The 22,119-nt window shown below is 40.3% G+C and overlaps 1 protein-coding gene and 1 long non-coding RNA gene across 2 annotated transcripts; one reads left to right on the top strand and one right to left on the bottom strand.

The window, feature by feature from the left end:
- Positions 1 to 4,736: 4,736 nt before the first annotated feature.
- On the bottom strand, positions 4,737 to 20,742 carry LOC121869650. Its single transcript, XM_042371180.1, has 4 exons — positions 20,610 to 20,742; positions 12,161 to 12,239; positions 11,241 to 11,388; positions 4,737 to 9,376 (listed from the first exon to the last, which is right to left on the bottom strand). The coding sequence occupies exons 1-4, from the start codon at positions 20,610 to 20,612 to the stop codon at positions 9,211 to 9,213; spliced, it is 396 nt and encodes a 131-aa protein (XP_042227114.1). The 5' UTR covers positions 20,613 to 20,742; the 3' UTR covers positions 4,737 to 9,210.
- Positions 16,180 to 16,683, top strand: LOC121869651. Its single transcript, XR_006089573.1, has 3 exons — positions 16,180 to 16,267; positions 16,509 to 16,566; positions 16,631 to 16,683. It is a non-coding gene; the product is annotated as an uncharacterized LOC121869651 (long non-coding RNA).
- Positions 20,743 to 22,119: the final 1,377 nt, after the last annotated feature.

The following is a 22,119-nucleotide window of genomic DNA, read 5'->3' as shown; positions in this document are numbered from 1 at the left end:
ATGCAAATCATTAGTCTCTTTATGTTTCTTATCACTTTCTTTCTCCTCAACGACCCCCCAGATCAGTTCAATGCTCAGGTGGGTGGCAACTCGTATTGGGAAGGGATCTTACTTTATATTCAGTCAGTATTTTATTTTGCAACACAATTCAATCTTTTTTTTTTCATTTTGCAACACAGGTCAATGTTTTGTTTCATTTTGCAACACAGGTCAATGTTTTGTTTTCATTTTGCAACACAATTCAATTTTTTTTAATTTTGCAACACAGGTTAATGTTTTTTGGTTTAATTTAGGCAAACAGGTCAATATTTTGTTTCATTTTACAACACAATTCAATGTTTTGTTTCATTTTGCAACACAATTCAATTTTTTTTTAAATTTTGCAACACAGGTTAATGTTTTTTGGTTTAATTTAGGAAAACAGGTCAATATTTTGTTCATTTTACAACACAATTCAATGTTTTGTTTTCATTTTGCAACACAATTCAATTTTTTTTTAATTTTGCAACACAGGTTAATGTTTTTTGGTTTAATTTAGGAAAACAGTTCAGTATTTTGGTCCAGTTTGCAATACCTATAAAAAAATTTGGGGGGGGGTTATTTTGCAGCACCCATTTCAAGTTTTTTTTCTACTATGCAACACAATTCAATATTTTAGTCCAATTTGCAACATCCAATTCAATGTAATGTTCTATTTTGCAACATAGTTCAATATTGTTTGCCTTTTTGCAACACTCATATCAAGGTTTTGCTCCATTTTGCAACATTATTCAATTTTTCGCTTCGTTTTGCAACATTAAATTCAATTTATCGCTCCACTGTGCAACACCCAAATTGAATACTGTACTCATCAATATTTCACTTCACACTGGAAGACCCTAATTCAGTATTCATCAGTGTTACTCATCAGTGTTCCTCATCAGTGTTATTTATTGTTACTCATCAATGTTCCTCAAATGTTACTCATCAATGTTACTCATCAATGTTACTCATCAGTGTTGCTCATCAGTGTTCCTCATCAGTGTTACTCATCAATGTTCCTCATCAGTGTTACTCATCAGTGTTCCTCATCAATGTTACTCATCAATGTTCCTCATCAGTGTTCCTCATCAGTGTTACGCAGTGTTACCAATGCCTCAGTGTACCTTTTTGTGTTGACAGCGAAGGAAGTGTTGTCACCTCTACCGCCGCCTTGTGATGGTCTCCACCCCTCCACACCAGGTCACTTACTTACTTACTTACTTACTTACTTACTTACTTACTTACTTACTTACTTACTTACTTATTTACTTACTTACTTACTTACTTACTTACTTACTTACTTACTTACTACGTGATAAATATTACTTATACACTTAGAATATCTCCCATGGACTCTCCTTTTCCTGCTATATATGATGTTAAGTGTTCACATATAGTTAGGTTTGGTTTGGTTAGGTTAGGTTTGGTTAGGTTAGGTTAGGTTTGGTTAGGTTTGTTTTGGTTAGGTTAGGTTAGTAATGTGTGCTCCTCCTCCCCCAGGTGTCACGGATATTGAATATATTACAACAACGGACCGAATTTCCTGTCATGGGCTTCTTCAACCTCGGACGATCCTGTGTTACGTCGGTGAGTGGCTGGTGTTGTCATGACGTGTTAGTGACGTCATAATTCAGTAATGTATGAAAATTATTACGGTCACTTGACTATTAGGTACTGTAAATCATACTGTTCCAACTGATTATTAAACATCCTAGTGCTAACGTAACATAATCTAAGCATCAAGGTACTGTTAGGGTGTGTGATAGGTGACGCCAGGCCTACGTGACTGACGCCCTGGATTGATTGGTAAATTCTTTGGAGTACTAAGCAAATGTTGGCTAAGTATAGGTCACACTCTTCTTGGCACTGGAATGGCACTAAAACTCTACCATAACAAAGGATTAGGTGAAAGTGAGTCCCCATACACCTGGCAACTTATTAGGGGCAGTGTGGATATAGTATACTGCAGACTAAGCATTTTCTTCAGTATACAAGGCAATGTATTCGTTACTACACTTAATTGGTTTCACATCCCTAATAGTAAAATTACATACCCATTCACAGCTGGGTGGACTATGGGTGCCCTGGAATCGAACCAATGGCCCTTAGGATGGAAGCGAATATTGTATCCACTCAGCCATTACACCTCTTTTTTTTAATTAATGTTTATTATATTTCAGACAGCCGGCTTCATTATGTCTTACCTAATAATGGCTCTACAATTCCGTGCCAACTGAACCGCTTTCTACTCGACTTTCAACTCTACACTACAACCTGACAGCTTCTTGACTTGTACTCACTGGTTCACCGGTTCACTGGTTCGAACCTGAAGTGTGTTACAATATCTCCCAATATATTATGGTAATCAATAGAAGTTTTTACCATTCAGTTTACAATATGATTTTTAGAAACGCAACCCTATTGTACATAAATGATGGTGTACTGTAGTGGATATTGTAAATTATTGTAGTATGTATTTATGTAAGATGTAGTGTTGATGTTGATATTATTCCTGTAGTGGTAATTGTAAGTTACTGTAGTACTGTATGTATTTATGTAGTAGTTGATATTATTTTTGTAGAATTGAGATGTTTATTTCGTTACCCTTTGTAGTTTTTGTAGACTTAAAATATAATTGATATATTTTTTTTTTGTATACAAGTTACTGTACTCTACTGTATTTATATAAGAGGTAATATTTGTAATTGATTTTAATTCTTGTATTTTTTCTGTAGCTACAAAATATTTTATTACATAATTGTCTTATTACAGTGTAGATTATTATTATTTTTCTGTAGCACGATATTTCAGTAGAATATTATTAGTATTTTAATTCCTGAAAAATGTATTCAATGAACTGTCTGTATTTTGGGATGACGATGAATTTCAGAATGAACACTGTGACTCCTGTTGTCTCGGTAGGGTTGTCAAAATCCTTCGTCCGCTGTGTCAGTTCTCTGTACCTGTACTTGTTTCTATAACTAACATGTACTTGTATCTAGAACTGTAACCTGTACTTGTATCTGTAACCTGTACTTGTACCTATAACTTTAACCTGTACTTGTATCTGTAACCTGTACTTGTATCTATAACTGTAACCTGTACTTGTATCTATAACCTGTATTTGTATCTGTAACTGTAACCTGTACTTGTATCTATAACTGTAACCTGTACTTGTATCTATAACTGTAACCTGTACTTGTATCTATAACTTTAACCTGTACTTGTATCTATAACTTTAACCTGTACTTGTATCCTGTAATCTGTAACCTGTACTTGTATCTATAACTTTAACCTGTACTTGTATCTATAACTGTAACCTGTACTTGTATCTCTAACTGTAACCTGTACTTGTATCTATAACTGTAACCTGTACTTGTATCTATAACTTTAACCTGTACTTGTATCTATAACTTTAACCTGTACTTGTATCTGTAACTGTAACCTGTACTTGTATCTATAACTGTAACCTGTACTTGTATCTATAACTTTAACCTGTACTTGTATCCTGTACTTGTATAACTTTAACCTGTACTTGTATCTATAACTTTAACCTGTACTTGTATCTATAACTGTTACCTGTACTTGTATCTATAACTGTAACCTGTACTTGTATCTATAACTTTAACCTGTACTTGTATATGTAACCTGTACTTGTATCTATAACTGTAACCTGTACTTGTATCTATAACTTTAACCTGTACTTGTATCTGTAACTACGGCAATACAGAGGAGAAGCAATACTACAAAATAGGATATTTTTTATTGAATACACTGGAAAAACACACACAACAGACACATATATATTATTATTATTGTTCTTATCATTGACCAAAGTACACTACCAGGTTCTGTACCCAGGTTTAAGTCTGGGGTTTGGTTCTTAGTGGAGAAATAATAGGTTTATAGTGGTTCAGAAGTGTTTATGTGAGTACGTGTTTTATTTAGGATTTAAGGTATGGATATATTTTAAGGATTCACTTTAGGGATTCACTTTTTAGGTTTTTTTTCTGGGAGGATTCGACTAAACTTTTTGTATCCCTCTAAAAAGTCTCAAAATAATGCATCGGTCACTAATGTCTGTATCAGGTGTTTAAACGCTCGTAAATGATTTTAATTTTTTGTTGATTTCGCAATTTAGTAAAAAAAAATTCCTATGAAACTAAGTAGACGAATCTAAGTGATATTGTGTATATTTTGAATGGTCTAGGTTCGTCTGGTGAGTATTTCGTGTAAGTGAAGATCCTAGACTGTACATATTTTGAATGGTCTAGGTTCGTCTGGTGAGTATTTCGTGTAAGTGAAGATCCTAGACTGTACACCCGGGGTTCATGGTTCGCGACAGGACTTTTTTGGGTGACTGTACAAGAAATATCATACGAATCTTTAAGAATGTAGCCCTGGATTTTCGATGCTTTTCCCGAAAATATTGATTTATATTTCCCGTTTTCCGAGACAAAAATATTTCAAAGGGACAGGAAGGTGATAAATGACTAAATTTATATGTTTAGGACAAATTTTTAAAATATTAAAATATATTTGGTGCATAATGACGTGTAAAATAGCGGTAAGAGTATAATTATTAACATTGTGTCATTGTGTAAAGATGTTGTCCCTGATCATGTATGACTAGCGATAATACTTACAAATTTATTATTAGTCTCTTCATCTCTAGCAGTGTCTAATACTTTTAAGATAATCCCGTAAATGTTTTAATATTAAGAATACTTTTTTAAATTCTGTAAGATTAGCATTGAAACTTTATAAAGATGGTCTCCTCATCACTGACAGCCAGAGTTAATGAGTAAACAAACAGCTGTCATCGGCCACAACATATTACGTGAGCATTACTTTCCTTGTCGTGTAGAACTTGTACTTTTATAGAAATATATTCGGCTTACTGAAAGGTGACACACTCTTATATAAAACTCGAAAGCAATAATCTTTTCCCATATGCTGAGTGTTCAAGATAAACTGTAATATTAATACCAGTTCATAGGAATGTGAATTGTATGACGGTAACATTAAAAACCCATTCTGTAAATCCTGGGAAATTACAATACTCGGTAAGTCATTTAGAATTGAATACGAGAGAAGAACTTTACTGAAAAATGTTAATGAGACAACAGTGCCCGGCGGGTTAAGTGTGACAAGACAATGCTAAGCTCGGATTGCCAGAGAATAGCAACGTTATAATTCCGCAAATGGTGATATTAAGACTCAACTAATTAGCTCAGTCAATATGCCCGAGAAACGACCTAGACATACCGTATAATACTGCATCAAGACCATGGTTATATTACGTTTTTTTTTAAAGCTATTAGTGATACTGTTTGTGGAACCTGTGTGTGTTTCGGTACCAGAGTTCAAATGGGTGTGGATACGAAGCTGATTTTTAGTCTCGGTAAAATTATAAACTTATAATTTATAAACAGACGACTCCTTAAAGAATCCAAGTCTCGTTTTCTTGTGGAGGCGATATTGCATTATGAACCGTATTTGTGTCATATAATCCAGTCAAACCGCATCATCTTGTTCTTACATTTTAGTGGATTTTTACCTTTAAATACATTCTGGTGGTACATTTTGCCTCTTGGGGAGTATATATATAAAGGTGTGAATAAATAGACAAAAAAAAAAAAAACCTGGACTTTCATGTTGTCAAAACTAATTCGTATACCACATTATCCCTGTATTTAAGTCGACTGTGATTTACTTGAGGTTTTACGCGGTTAGCCGAGGCTCAGAGTCTGGATTTGTCTGAGTTATGAGTGGTATGTGATGGTTGTTGTACAGCTGAAGAAATAATACACTTTAAGTCATGTTGTTACCACTTGTTTACCAGGATCGTTTCTCAGGCCAGATTAAGCAACAAAACAGAGCTGGCGGACAAAATCGTATCGACATTACACAGTTTCTGCCTTAATTAGATGAGGTCTCACATCCTCAGGTGGGGGAGAGTAACATACGTATTATTGAGAATCCGGCTCTGATCACAACAAGTATAGGTACTAAATGTTAATGAAGTATTTACTGAAGGGTTATAAGCAAAATGTCCTGAACTATATACGATATATCATGAAATATTCAGACAACAAACTTGCTCAACTAATGACAAGACTTGAGTTCCACATACAGTACTAAGGGAAGTAGTTAACCATATATATGTCAAGTATTCAATAACTAATAACACTCAGAGAACAAGCATGAACTAATAACATTCAGAGAACTAGCAGCATGAACTAATGATAGCATGTTAGAGACCACTCAGTACTATTATGCTTGTGAATAATGAATGAACTGCAGTAACTAAATAGCCTATGGCACGTAAAACTGGTATGGTATTGGAATTTATAATCTAAACATGACCAAATGACTCCCTACTGTATAATGCTTTGTACAGTATCCTATAATGTATGCTAATTTGACATGACTAAAATGCCTTTAAATAATACTACAGTAAGTCATCAATCCAGGAATGTTTATATATATATATTAAAAAAAGTTGTTACAGCATATATGGTAATTATTAACATAGCCAAGAATGAAGTGAAAATATTGATATTCTTAATTATGTTTATATTTTAGAGGCAGTATTGTAGAATCCCCCAGTATATGAGTTAGGTTAGAATCACATATCGTTTGTTAGGTTTAGAATCATCTAGAATAATCGTTAGTTTAATGGAGAATTCTACAATCTATACCATTTTGATTTGAATTTCTTTGGTAGATTTTCATTATTACTCTTTTGTATCTTTATTGCGGTGAAATATTTATGTTTTTAAAACGACACTCACTCATAGGTGCTGAATATCATTAATGGAAAATAATTTGTATACAGTTGACAACACCACGTACAGAAAGACTGGGGAACTGTCCACTCACCTCTAGCAGCTGATCCGACAGTCATTTTCCTTTCCAGTCACTAAATACTATTCATATCTCTCCAGTCAACCACTTAGTAATTTAAAACAGTATTAGATATTGATATAAAATGCAACCGTGTTATAATGTCGTTGAAGATAATAACGTATTGAAGGAGGGCCATTTATAACGTATTGAAGGAGGGCCATTTATAACGTGTTACAGGAGGGCCATTTATAACGTATTGAAGGAGGGCCATTTATAACGTGTTACAGGAGGGCCATTTATAGGGTATTGAAGGAGGGCCATTTATAACGTATTGAAGGAGGGCCATTTATAACGTGTTACAGGAGGGCCATTTATAGCGTATTGAAGGAGGGCTATTTATAACGTATTGAAGGAGGGCCATTTATAACGTATTGAAGGAGGGCCATTTATAGCGTATTGCAGGAGGGCCATTTATAGCGTATTGAAGGAGGGCCATTTATAGCGTATTGAAGGAGGGCCATTTATAACGTATTGCAGGAGTCCCATTTATAACGTATTGAAGGAGGGCCATTATGTGTTATAAATACTGTACTTCATTATCATTCGACCGTTAGTTAATATTTCCATTTTACTGATTACATATCTCGTTAATATGTCCCTAAATTTAGTATCTCGTTCAGTATATCTTATTTGAAACGATAATTTAGAGAACCGAAAGGCGTATGTTTGTACTTCCGCGTCGATAGCCAAGTAGTGCATTGACAAAGCGTATCTGTAATTGGATTCTGTCATCTATCAACGAACAGTATTATAATCATCCATCTATATGTCTGTTTATTTGTCTTCATAATAGATTTAGGTTTAATTTTGTCCTTTATTTATATATCTATACAATAATTTTTTGTGATGATGGAATATATGTTTATATTATCAAGAGCACCACCCTAACCTAACCTAACCTAACCTAACCTAACCTAACCTTGCCTAACATAACATAACCTAACCTAACCTAACCTAACCTAACCTAACCTAACCTTGCTTACATGGATACACTACACGTGATGTTACTGCGATATGGAACACTGTCTTCACCCTTGACAATAAACAACAGATTTTGGTTAGGTTGTAAGAGGGTGTGTTAGAGGTAGTGAAAGGTGTGTTAGGGTTGGGTTAGGTTAAGTTAGGTTTGGTTAGGTTAGGGTTGGGTTGGATTAGGTTAAGTTAGGTTTGGTTAGGTTAGGGTTGGGTTGGATTAGGTTAAGTTAGGTTTGGTTAGGTTAGGGTTGGGTTGGATTAGGTTAAGTTAGGTTTGGTTAGGTTGTATTAACAGTATTAGTGGTGGGTTAGGCTAAGTTAGGTGTGGTTAGATTGTGTTAGTGGCGGGTTAGGTTAAGTTAGGTCTGGATAGAGTGTATTAATGGTTGGCTGGGTTAAGTTCGGTTAGATTAGGGTCAAGTCGTGAATTAATTAGTCCCATATACGTTGGTTTAAGTTCTGAGGCCAATACCTTGCTCTAAGTGTTCAGTTCCTGCGTCTCCCCTACGTGGTATAGTCAACACAAGTGAAATAGTTATCATAATATAAACTGGTAATACTTTTCGGTGATGTGAAATTGCCACACAGCTGTAAAGTCTTGTAGGATTATGGAGTATGCTAGTGAAAGATTCATTGTCGGTGTAGTAATTGATGATGTATCACAGTTACTAAGTATTTGTTGCTGCTCACTGCCATGATGCTCAACACACTGTCAGGACGTGACCACACTTAACACTCCTGCCTGCCCGCACACAGTCACCTCTCTACCATGACTTGGTTTTGTTTTTCTCTCACACGGATTTCCAGTCACACTGTTTTTTCCAGATTGTAATACTGTAAGACCTTCAGTTTTGATGTGTGTAGTGTGCGGTACCGTAGTTGATCACAGCTCGGGGGGTGTGAGCCCTGGCCAGGGTAAAGTTAGGTAATACTGTACTGTACTGTATTGCAACAGGAGGCAAGACGAGGCGGTATGTTAACCATGATGGCAGTTAGGATAAAGGCACAATTAACCCCACCATTTTTGCCCTCGCTTGCAACAACAGTGTCTAGAGTAAAAATTATCACAAGTTGGTTACCACTGTCAGATACGGTTGTTGGTGCGGCACAAGTCAGCAGTCGGTTGACAATAAGGCGATAATATACTATTGTGAGGGATGGGTGACACACCTCACTCCAGCGTCTTGGGTGAGAGGAGAAGCTCGAGCTGCTCCTGAGAGCGAGTGTTCTCTGGTGTTGGGGCCACGAGGCTGGGGGAGGCGGGCACCACATGCACCATGGGGCCACTACCTCCCTCATTTTCTACCCTGGGGGACACCATCGGCTGCTGCTCGTGCTGTAGGCCGGTATAGCTTGGCGTCGTAGACTTAGCTGGACTGGAGGCGTCGACGGGGGGCCAGTTGACAGTTTGGTTGATGTCGTCACCCTCGAAGTTACCATAGCCATAGTTGATGAGTCCAGCGTCCACCTGTGGTGAGACACATAATCACCATCCCGGCCACCACCAAGTCACCAGCTACACTACCTTACTTAACTGGGACAAGGTGGGGACACAGTCAGCTATCATGCTCTCACCTCCTTGGTACACTCAGAGCTGACGGAGGCGAGAACACAGTAGCTGGTGGGGATACAGTACAGGGTGAGTGACTAGGGTTGGTTAAGGGTGGGGTAGGTAGCAGGGTTGTAGTGGTTGTATAGGTGAGGCGGGTGGTGGTTATGGGCGGTGACGTGCGGGCGGGTGATGGTGGTTAAGCTGGATACACTTGCCCCCCTGTGAAGCCTGGGTTGACCAAGCCAGGTGACTGAACCTGTTGGAACGCCACACCACATACTTGAGTGACACACCACCATGCACCGCCTCCCACGCCCAATGATCCTAATCTACTTCACTCTAATAATCTGACCTTCTTATATTAACCAACACTCATAATCTGACCTTCTTATATTAACCAACACTCATAATCTGACCTTCTCATATTAACCAACACTCATAATCTGACCTTCTCATATTAACCAACACTCATAATCTGACCTTATATTAACCAACACTCATAATCTGACCTCATATTAACCAACACTCATAATCTGACCTTCTTATATTAACCAACACACATAATCTGACCTTCTCATATTAACCAACACTCATAATCTGACCTTCTCATATTAACCAACACTCATAATCTGACCTTCTTATATTAACCAACACTCAACAGTCCACGAGAGATACTGAGATAATTAATCACCACTAAACCTACAGTAAGTCTTACATCAAGTTAAGGTTTATATCATGCACACGACTCAAGATTTAGAGACAAAATAAAAATTGTTGTAATACTTATGCATGAAAATAGGTTATACTGTATATCGTGCGAACTATAATATATTTAGCAAAGGACCTAACCTAATCTAACCTAACCTAATCAAACCAATCTTAATCTAACCTAATCTAACTTAATCTAACTTAATCTAACCTAATCTAACTTAACCTAATCTATCCTAACCTAACCTAACCTAACCTAACCTAACCTAATCAAACCAATCTTAATCTAACCTAATCTAACTTAATCTAACCTAATCTAACTTAATCTAACCTAACCTAACCTAACCTAATCTAACCTAACCTAATCAAACCAATCTTAATCTAACCTAGTCTAACTTAATCTAACCTAACTTAACCTAACCTAACCTAACCTAATCAAACCAATCTTAATCTAACTTAATCTAACCTAACCTAACCTAACCTAACCTAACCTAATCAAACCAATCTTAATCTAACCTAATCTAACTTAATCTAACCTAACCTAACCTAACCTAACCAACTAATGGCTTTGTTGGCTATCCTTGGTCAAATTGCCTTACTGTTTACTACTGTTGTTTACTTGTAGTATCTATAGGTACATTGGGAATTGTTTATCTGAATTGTCTACGTGCTGAGCTGTATACCTTCATTGTCCACCTCCTTCCTTCCCTTTTTCACTTCTGCCTCCGTCTCTCCTTCTCTTCCTGCCTCTCCCTTTCTCTCTCTTCCTCCCTCCATTCCTCTTTCACCCCCTCCCAGTCTCCCTCCTTCCCTTTCCCTCCCTCTTCCCTTCCTCCCTCCTCCTTCCCTTCCCCTCATCCCCCTCCCTCACCCCCCTTCCTCCCTCCTCCTTCCTTCCCTCTTCCCTTCCTCCTGCCTTCATTTCCTCCTGATGATCTTTCCTCCTTTATCTTTCCCTTATAAAAGTCTTTTCTCCTTTGTTGAGTTAATGTATGTTCTTGACCGCCGCTTTGTTTACCCACACCCCAACCCACCTCACCCCCACCCCAACCCCCACACCACCCCAACTCACCTCTCTTTCGCCGTCGTCACCCTCACAGGAGCCTCTAGGTTCTTCTCCTTGAACTCCTTCCTCCTGATGCAGACCTCGATACTGAGGATGAGGACAGCTACCCCAGAGAGTATTACCACGGGACCTACTAGCACGAAGGGGTTGTATCCTGTAGAAGGGGGTGAAGGAGGGAGAGGGGGGGGGGAGGTAGATTAGCATAGGTGGTATTTATTTTGAGGTGTTTTGATTTGGAGAGTCAGGTGTTTGGTTTACAGAGTCAGGTGTTTGGTTTACAGAGTCAGGTGTTTGGTTTACAGAGTCGGGTTTTATTTTAGAGAGTCAGGTGTTATTGAGATGGTTTTATTTTCAAATCAAGTGTTTTGTTTAATAGTCAGGCTTAATATTTTAGAGTCAGCCAGATATTGGATTAGAGTCAGGTGTTATTGAGTCAGGTTTTATTTTAGAGACAGGTGTTATTGAGCCAGGTTTTATTTTTAAAGAATCAGTGTTACATTAGAGACTCAATTGTTATATTAGAGACTCAATTGTTACATTGGAGACTCAATTGTTATATTAGAGACTCAATTGTTATATTAGAGACTCAATTGTTATATTAGAGACTCAATTGTTACATTAGAGACTCAATTGTTATATTAGAGACTCAATTGTTACATTAGAGACTCAATTGTTACATTAGAGACTCAATTGTTACATTAGAGACTCAATTGTTACATTAGAGACTCAATTGTTACATTAGAGACTCAATTGTTATATTAGAGACTCAATTGTTACATTAGAGACTCAATTGTTATATTAGAGTCAGTTATTAATTTTGAAAGTCAACCATCTAATTATAATACGAGTTTAGAACAGGTATAACCAGGTCGTTATACCAGGTCGTAAAACCAGGTCGTTACAGGTCAAGGAAGGGTCTAGCTTACCTGGTACGAAGTCACAGATAACGAAGGCTAAAGTGTCGCTCCCACAAGGCACCGATCCCCAGTCCCCGGATTTCTCCATCTGCGGTATGGTGAGCGGGTTGTGGTTATGGTGAGGGTATGGTTAGTAATTATAAGAACATAAGAACATAAGAAAATAAGGAGTCTGCAATAGGCCGGTTGGCCTGTGCATGGCAGCTCCTGTCGAGAGTTACTACCACTCTCTATCATCCATGAATCTATCTAGCCTCCTTTTGAAACTTTCCAGAGTTCCAGCACTTACTACAAAGTTGCTAAGCTTGTTCCACTCGTCCACCACCCTATTTGTGAACCAGTTTCTTCCTATCTCCCTCCTAAACCTAAACTTATCCAACTTGAATCCGTTGCTCCGAGTCCTATCCTGCTCGGATATTATAAGAACTTTATCTATATCCCCTTTATTGATTCCTTTCACCCACTTAAATACTTCTATCATATCTCCCCGCACTCTTCGTCTTTCTAGGGAATGCAAGTTAAGTTTCTTTAACCTATCCTGATATGGAAGGTTTCTAAGTCCCGGAATCATTTTTGTCATTCTTCGCTGCACCGACTCTAGTTAATTTATATCCATTCTATAATAGGGGCACCAGAACTGAACCGCATAATCGAGGTGCGGCCTGACTAGCGCAAGATATAGTTGCAATAAGACCTCTGCACTCTTGTTACTTACACTTCTAGATATAAAACCCAATACTCTGTTTGCCTTATTTCGAACATTAACGCACTGTTTTCTAGGCCGTGGGTCCGGGCTTACAAGTACCCCTAGGTCTCTTTCACAAGTCGACTTCTCTAGGTTGATGTTGTTAAGGCTGTATACATTATAAGTATTTGTTCTTCCAATATTAAGTACGCTGCACTTGCTGGTGTTGAATTTCATTTGCCATTTTTCGGACCACCCTGCAGTTTTATTTAGAATCACTCCTGTAATGCATTTGCATCCTGCCCTGAATAATTTGCCGCGCCCTATTTTGGTGTCATCCGCAAACTTGCCTATGTCACTGCTGATCCCAGTATCTAGATCGTTTATGTAGATTATGAACAAGAGTGGGTCTAGTACTGACCCCTGGGGAACCCCACTGGTTACACGGCCCCACTCAGATTTAACACCATCTACGCTGACCCTCTGCGTTCTATCGGTGAGCCATGATTTTATCCAATTTAAAACTTCCCCTCAATACCATGAGCCTTAATTTTTCTCAGAAGCCTCTGATGCCGTACTCTGTCAAATGCTTTGCTAAAATCTAAGTAAATAACATCGTAATTTTCGCCATTATCTACTACCTCGAAGACTTTCCTAAAAAAACGTTAGCAGATTTGTTAGACAAGATTTTCCCTTTGTAAACCCATGTTGAGAGTCGTAGATTAATTTGCTTTTCTCTAGATGCGATCGGATGCTATCTGCTATAATTGATTCAGAAATTTCCCACTACTGACGTCGTCAAACTAGTCGGCCGGTAATTTGTGCTGATGCTCTGTCTCCCCTTTTGAATATAGAACAACATTTGCCCTGTTTCCACAAGTCTGGCACAACTCCGTGTCTGCTGATTTTTGTAAGTTTTACAAGGGTCCGCTAATCTGTTCCCTACACTCTTTCAAGACTCGAGGGAAAATTTCATCCAGCCCTGGGGATTTTGTTTTCTTTAGTTTATTTATCTTCTTAAGAACATCCTCTTTTCTGATAGTGATATTCTTTAATTTCTCTTCTTCCTTTCCCTTAAATATCAGTTCCACCTCTGGAATTTCATCTCAAATTTCTTCTGTGAAAACTGATAAGAAGTAGCTGTTCAATGCTTTGCTTATTTCTTCACTGCCATTTATCACTTCTCCCCTCCCTGACTTTAAAGGCCCAACTTTGTCCTTGACCTTTGTCCTATATACCTGGAAAAATCCCTTGGGATTCGCCTTGGATTCTCTTGCTATTTTGATTTCATAGTCTCTCTTTGCTTTCCTTACATTTTTCTTAGCATTCCTAGATAGTTCATTATACCTATTTCTGGGCTGCTCCCTCCCTCCTTTAATTTTATATATATATTCCTGGTGTTAGTGATGGTGGTGTGGTTAGTAATTATGAATTATTGTTAGTGATGGTGGTATGGTTAATGAGTATGGTGTTAGTGATGGTGGTATGGTTAGATATTAATTATGGTGTTAGTGATGGTGGTATGGTTTATTAATTATGGTGTTGAAGTGATGGTGTGGTATGGTTAGTAATTATGGTGTTAGTGATAGTGGTATGATTTAGTAATTATGATTATTTAGTGTGATGGTGATATGGTTAGTAATATGGTGTTAGTGATAGTGGTATGGTTAATAATTATGGTGTTAGTGATGGTGGAATGGTTAGTAATTATATGGTGTTAGTGATGGTAGTATGGTTAGTAATTATAATTGGTGAGCGATGGTGGTATGGTTAGTAATTATGGTGTTAGTGATAGTGGTATGGTTTGTAATTATGGTGTTAGTGATGGTGGTATGGTTTGTAATTATGGTGTTAGTGATGGTGGTATGGTTGGTGTTAGTGATGGTGGTATGGTTTGTAATTATGGTGTTAGTGATGGTGGTATGGTTAGTAATTATGGTGTTAGTGATGGTGGTATGGTTAGTAATTATGGTGTTAGTGATGGTGATATGGTTAGTAATTATGGTGTTAGTGATGGTGGTATGGTTAGTAATTATGGTGGTGGTGATGGTGATACTACTACTATTATAACTACCATACTACGACTACTACTTTTAATAATCGTACTGTAGTATTAGCAGTAGTTCGTTTTGCTCTCTATCACACACACCAGTAGTTACTTACATACCATTACCACTGTGGACCATAATTCTGACCAATCAGGACAGCGTGTTACATTGCCTCGAACACGGGTCTAAAGGGCGTCTGTCAGCCAGGCCGTGATTGGTTGAAGTGCTTCACGTTAGGTATCCCAAAATAGACCATGGGTTCTATTAGAGGGGGACACTGTCTAACCTAACCTAACCCAACCTAAACCTAACCTAACCTAACGTAAACTAACCCAACCTAAAACTAACCTAACCTAACTAAACCAAACCAGTTCACGCCAAAACTGCACAATAATAATAACAACAATCAATTCTTACCACCCATAAGACGACCAACACACACACACACACACACACACACACACACACACACCAATATCTAGCTTCCTATTGAGATAAAACTAGCCGAGATTTTAATGCCACGAGAGACTACAATAACTTGGAGGTTAGATTAGGTTGGGTTAGGTTAGGTTAAGCAGAGGGTGATGGTGGCATTGACCCCGGACTCCTGGGATGAAGAGGATACCAATGTTGAGAGAGAACCACGAACTAGTTATTATTATTATTATTGTTGTTGTTGTTGTTGTTGATGTTATTGTTGTTATTATTGTTGTTATTGTTGCTGTTAATATTGTTCTTTTTGTTATTATTATTACTCGATTGCTTACATGTCATACAGCACCTGTCGCCTATGTAACACTGCATTAATACAGGAAAAGAGGATGGAAATTGTGTGTGTGTGTGTGTGTGTGTGTGTGTGTGTGTGTGTGTGTGTGTGTGTGTGTATTGACCGTGGGAGGAGGAGGATCGTCACTATTGACCCGGAGACAGAAAGGTCAAAGGTCTAGGTCATATTTATCATTCTAGCTATTCCAGGATCGGCGATGTGGGTGATGACCTTCCTTCACCTGTCTGACCTCACCTGATGTAGACTAACCTGATGTGGCTCAGGTGAGAGAATATTGTCAGGCCAGTGAGCCAAAAAATGACTTTTCCTCCTCGGTGATTCCTTTCTGCCTCTGAGCCATTAACAGGAAGGTGGCTCACTACCATTGACCTTTGTTGGGTCTCTGTTTATGTCATGGCTGCGTTAGTGAGGTCCTGTTACCGTTGGTCTCTGTTGGGTGTCTGTTTATGTCATGGCTGCGTTAGTGAGATCCTGTTACCGTTGGTCTCTGTTGGGTGTTTGTTTCTTTGTCTGTTTATGTCATGGCTGTGTTAGTGAGGTCCTGTTACCGTTGGTCTCTGTTGGGTGTCTGTTTATGTCATGGCTGCGTTAGTGAGGTCTCCTCTTACCGTTGGTCTCTGTTGGTGTCTATTGTTTATGTCATGGCTGCGTTAGTGAGTGCTGTTACCGTTGGTCTCTGTTGGGTCTCTGTTTATGTCTGTAGCTGTGTTAGTGAAGTCCTGTTACCGTTGGTACTCTATTGGGTCTCTGTTTTATGTCATAGCTGCGTTAAATGAGGTCCTGTTACCGTTGGTCTCTGTTGGGTCTCCTGTTTTATGTCATGGCTGCGTTAGTGAGGTCCTGTTACCGTTGGTCTCTGTTGGGTGTCTGTTTATGTCATGGCTGTGTTAGTGAGGTCCTCCTGTACCGTTGGTCTCTGTTGGGTGTCTGTTTATGTCCTTTTTGGCTGCGTTAGTGAGGTCCTGTTACCGTTGGTCTCTGTTGGGTGTCTGTTTATGTCATAGCTGCGTTAATTGAGGGTCCTCTTGGTGGTCTCTGTTGGGTGTCTGTTTATGTCCTTGGCTGCGTTAGTGAGGTCCTGCTTCACCGTTAATTCTCTGTTGGTGTCTGTTTATGTCATGGCTGTGTTGGTGAGGTCCTGTTACCGTTTGGTCTCTGTTGGGTGTCTGTTTATGTCATGGCACGTTAGTGAGGTCATTACCATTGGTCTCTTTCATTGGGTCTCTGTTTATGTCTGTAGCTGTGTTGAAGTGAATCTACCGTAATTACCGTTGGTCTCTGTTGGGTATGCGACATGTCATGGCTGTATTAGTGAGTCCTGTCACCGTTGGTCTCTATTGGGTGTTTGTTTATGTCATGGCTGCGTTAGTGAGGAATCCTGTTACCGTTGTTCGTTAGGTGTCTGTTTATGTCATAGCTGCGTTAGTGAGGTCTGTTACCGTTAGTCTCTGTTGGGTGTCTGTTTATGTCTGTGGCTGCGTTAGTGAGTCCCTGTTGCAAAATTGGTCTCTATTTGGGTCTCTGTTTATGTCATGGCTGTGTTAGTGGTCCTATTACCGTTGGTCTCCTGTTGGGTGTCTGTTTATGTCATGGCTGCGTTAGTGAGGTCCTGTTACTGGTGGTCTCTGTTGGGTGTCTGTTTTATGTCATGGCTGTGTTAGTAGTCCTGTTACCATTGAATATATTTGGGTCTCTGTTTATGTCATGGCTGTGTTAGTGAGGTCCTGTTCCCCGTTGGTCTCTGTTGGGTGTCTGTTTGTGTCATGGCTGCGTTAGTGAGGTCCTGTTACCGTTGGTCTCTGTTGGGTCTCTGTTTATATGTGGCTGCGTTAGTGAAGATCCTGTTACCGTTGGTCTCTGTTGGGTACCCTGTTTATATGTCATGCCTGCGTTAGTGAGGTCCTATTACCGTTGGTCTCTGTTGGGTGTCTGTTTTATGTCATGGCTGCGTTAGTGAGGTCCTGGTACCGTTGGTCTCTGTTGGGTGTCTGTTTATGTCATGGCTGTGTTAGTGAGGTCCTGTGTGTACCGTTGGTCTCTGTTGGGTGTCTGTTTTATGTCATGGCTGCGTTAGTGAGGTCCTGTCACCGTTGGTCTGTTGGTCTCTGTTTATGTCATGGCTGTGTTAGTGAGTCACTGTTACCGTTGGTCTCTGTTGGTGTCTGTTTATGTCATGGCTGTGTTAGTGAGGTCCTGTTACCGTTGGTCTCTGTTGGTCTGTTTATGTCATGGCTCTCGTTAGTGAGGTCCTGTTACCAATTGGTCTCTGTTGGGTGTCTGTTTATGTCATGGCTGTGTTAGTGAGGTCCTGTCACCGTTGGTCTCTGTTGGGTCTCTGTGTTTTATGTCCTTGGCTGTGTTAGTGAGTCCTGTGCCGTTGGTCTCTGTTGGGTGTCTTTTTATGTCATGGCTGTGTTAGTGAGTCCTGTTACCGTTGGTCTCTGTTGGGTGTCTGTTTATGTCATAGCTGCGTTAGTGGTCCTGTTACCGTTGGTCTCTGTTGGGTGTCTGTTTTATGTCCTTGGCGCGTTAGTGAGTCCTGTTACCGTTGGTCTCTGTTGGGTGTCTGTTTATGTCACTTAGCTGTGTTAGTGAGTCCTGTCACCGTTGGTCTCTGTTGGAGTGTCTGTTTATGTCATGGCTGTGTTAGTGAGGTCCTGTTACCGTTGGTCTCTGTTGGGTGTCTGTTTATGTCATGGCTGTGTTAGTGAGGTCTATTACCGTTGGTCTCTGTTGGGTGTCTGTTTATGTATGGCTGCGTTAGTGAGGTCCTGTCACCGTTGGTCTCTGTTTATGTCATGGCTGTGTTTGATGAGGTCCTGTTACCGTTAATTCTCTGTTGGGTGTCTGTTTGTATGTCATGGCTGCGTTAAGTGAGATCCTGTCACCGTTGGTCTCTGTTTATGTCATGGCTGCGTTAGTGAGGTCCTGTTACCGTTGGTCTCTGTTGGGTGTCTGTTTATGTCATGGCTGTGTTAGTGAGGTCCTGTTACCGTTGGTCTCTGTTGGGTGTCTGTTTATGTCATGGCTGTGTTAGTGAGGTCCTGTTACCGTTGGTCTCTGTTGGGTGTCTGTTTATGTCATGGCTGTGTTAGTGAGGTCCTGTTACCGTTCATCTCTGTTGGGTGTCTGTTTATGTCGCTGCGTTAGTGAGGTCCTGTTACCGTTGGTCTCTATTGGGTGTCTGTTTATATCTTGGCTTTGTGTTAGTGAGTCCTGTTACCGTTGGTCTCTGTTGGGTGTCTGTTTGCTCATCATGGCTGTATTGGTGAGGTCCTCGTACCGTTGGTCTCTCTGTTGGGTGTCTGTTTATGTCGCTGTGTTAGTGAGGTCCTGTTACCGTTAATTCTGTTGGGTGTCTGTTTATGTCATGGCTGGGTAGTGAGGTCCTGTTACCGTTGAATGGTCTCTGTTGGGTGTCTGTTTATGTCATGGCTGTGGTGGTGAGGTCCTATTTTGGGTTGGTCTCTGTTGGGTGTCTGTTTATGTCTGTGGCTGCGTTAGTGAGGTCCTGTGCCATTGGTCTCTGTTGGGTGTCTGTTTTGTCATGGCTGCGTTAGTGAGGTCCTGTGCCGTTGGTCTCTGTTGGTGTCTGTTTATGTCGCTTGGCTGCGTTAGTGAGATCCTCTTACCGTTGGTCTCTGTTGGGTGTCTGTTCATCATCCATGGCTGTGTTAGTGAGGATCCTGTTGCCGTTGGTCTTTCTCTGTTGGGTGTCTGTTTTCTGTCATGGCTGCGTTAGTGAGGTCCTGTTACCCGTTGGTCTCTGGTGTCTGTTTATGTCATGGCTGCGTTAGTGATGAGGTCCTGTTACCGTTGGGTGTATTTTGTCGCGGCTGCGTTAGTGAGGTCCTGTCGCGCGTTGGTCTCTATTTATGTCATGGCTGCGTTAGTGAGGATTCTGTCACCGGTGGTCTCTGTTTATGTATGGCTGCGTTAGTGGTCCTGTCACCATTGGTCTCTGTTTATATATGGCTGCGTTAGTGAGGTCCTGTCACCGTTGGTCTCTGTTTATATTCCATGGCTGCGTTAGTGAGGTCCTGTTACCGTTGGTCCTGTTTTATGTCATGGCTGCGTTAGTGAGTCCTGTTACCGTTGGTCTCTGTTTATGTCGCTGCTGCGTTGGTGAGGTCCTGTCATCACCGTTGGTCTCTTGCGTCTGTTTAAGTCTTGTAACCGTTGGCTTCTGTTGGGCATCTGTTCTATGTCATAACCTCGTTAGTGAGGTCCCTCGTCCCTCACTGTATATAACTAAACCGGTTATAATATAAACAATACATATTTTACTCAGCAAAATTCCGGCGGTAAGTCATCAATAATTACCAATACATAATAATCACACCAATACTTACCAATTATAGACAAATAATCCATATAATCCTAATTAACTTGAAATTTAATATACAATAATCACCATTAAATTAAAGTTATATAATTACTTTTCTGTGCAGTTTCCCCTTGAAGGAAAATCTTGCTTTTGTGGGGAAATTAATTCAGAAGGGAAATATTTTTACACACTTGATGGCTGAATCTTGACTCGCTTGTTGAATATGGTCATTGAGATGTAAATTGGGGAGTGGGTGGTGGTGGGTGGGTGGGTGGGTGGTGGTGTGGTGGGTGGTGGTGTGGGTGGGTGGGTGGTGGTGTGGGTGGGTGGTGGTGTGGTGGGTGGTGGTGTAGGTGGGTGGTGGTGTAGGTGTGTGTTGGTGTAGGTGTGTGGTGATGTAGGTGTGTGGTGCAGGTGGTGGTGGTGTGGGTGGTGGTGTGGGTGGGTGGTGTAGATAGGTAGAGTCGTGTGTATCTCGAGGTAAGAGAAGGAAGTGGTGTTGACAGATAGACAGATAGATTGATAAAGTCCCCTCCCCCACCCCACCCCTCACCCTAATACACCCTACTTTGATCTCCTGTAGTGTGAGGACTCGACACAGCAACACTCACCATAACACACCTATCGGTGCTACTGCCTGACGAAGGGTAGAACCAGCGGGTGTAGTTGACCTTGGCATTCGAGAGCCACTTCCAGTCCTCCTCTCCTGCACCGACGAAGGCCCAACCAGCTCCTCCCCAGCATCTACCTGGATACAACACCCCCCGTCAGGTTAGGTTAGGTTATTTTGGAGTTAGTGGAACATGGGGTCGTTTACGGTGGGGTTCAGGTGTATGTTATGACAAGTGCAGTTAAGATTATGAATGGTGGATATCATTTTAGCTTAATTCTATTCTCTTTCTTTCTTTCTTTCTTTCTTTCAACCCCTTGATATAGTCAGACTCACTCTCTCTCTCTCTCTCTCTCTCTCTCTCCTTCTCTCTCTCTCTCTCTCTCTCTCTCTCTCTCGTTAAACTCAGCTTCAAAGTACAAATCAATTAGTCTCTCTCTCTCTCTCGTTAAACTCAGCTTAAAGTACAAATCAATTAGTCTCTCTCTCTCTCTCTCTCTCTCTCTCTCTCGTTAAACTCAGCTTCAAAGTACAAATCAGTTAGTCTCTCTCTCTCTCTCTCTCTCTCTCTCTCTCTCTCTCTCTCTCTCTCTCTCTCTCTCTCTTTTTTTTACCTTTAATAAAATCCGACTCGGTCTCAGAGTGTAGGTCCAACATGCTGGCACTCTGGGTCTCGCAGTAAGCCTTGCCGTTACCCCAAGAGGCGTTGTGCTTGGCGAAGTAGAAACAGGCCCCCCCTTTCCTCCCACATGAAGGGGCACTGACCTGTGGGGGACAGTGGTGTGTTAGTACTGTGTGAGAGAGACAGAGAGATAAATAGAGTTAGATATAGAGACAGAAATAAAGAGACAGACAGACAGACAGACAGGGACGGTTCCCACAGTCATTAAAAAAAATCCTGGAAAATGTTAAACAAAATATACCAATAACAAACGACTCATGGAAAACTGCTCCTCCCCCCCGCCTCTCACCTAACCTAACCTAACCAAACACCTTCTAAGAATAAAAGATGATATTAAAAACTTCGATTTATTTACGTTAGCATCGTGTGCTGTTATCAATCTCTTAGCAGCGACGCCCTAGCCTCCAGGATCTAGCCTGGGGGGAGGTGACAGCGCTACCATTACGTCCTGTTCCTACGTCACTGTCACCATGGCAACTGAGGCAGGCATGACGACAGCGTGAGGGGTAGGTGGTGGGCTCAGGTGATGTACTGATTCTTTATTACCTGCCTCACCTGATGTGATTCGAGGTATTGATTCATTAAAAAGATACATTCGTGAGATGAATATTCCACATATTCATAAAACAAGTTCATGAGGTAATTATTCCTCGTATTTATAAGATGAAAGGCATCTTATCGTGTCACTTGAGAGGAACACAAAAGATGAAATCAAAATGACTTTGAGACTCGAATCTTAACTTGATACTTTGTTTAGTTAATGGCCAGCCACTAGAGGTAGCCATGCCGAGGAAGGAAGCCAGTGGCCTGTTTAGGATCCCTCCATTGT

Source organism: Homarus americanus, unplaced genomic scaffold (genome assembly GCF_018991925.1).
Source record: "Homarus americanus isolate GMGI-L3 unplaced genomic scaffold, GMGI_Hamer_2.0 scaffold23578, whole genome shotgun sequence".
Taxonomy (NCBI): domain Eukaryota; kingdom Metazoa; phylum Arthropoda; class Malacostraca; order Decapoda; family Nephropidae; genus Homarus; species Homarus americanus.
Note: the sequence above shows the minus strand (reverse complement) of the source record. Positions and strands in the feature narration are given on the sequence as shown.

Coding starts and splice junctions, on each gene's coding strand:
- LOC121869650 (XM_042371180.1), bottom strand. Junction 11,389..12,160: donor TATCTGTGACTTCGTACCAG/GTAAGCTAGACC, acceptor CCCCTTCTACAG/GATACAACCCCTTCGTGCTA. Junction 9,377..11,240: donor GTGACGACGGCGAAAGAGAG/GTGAGTTGGGGT, acceptor GTCTCACCACAG/GTGGACGCTGGACTCATCAA.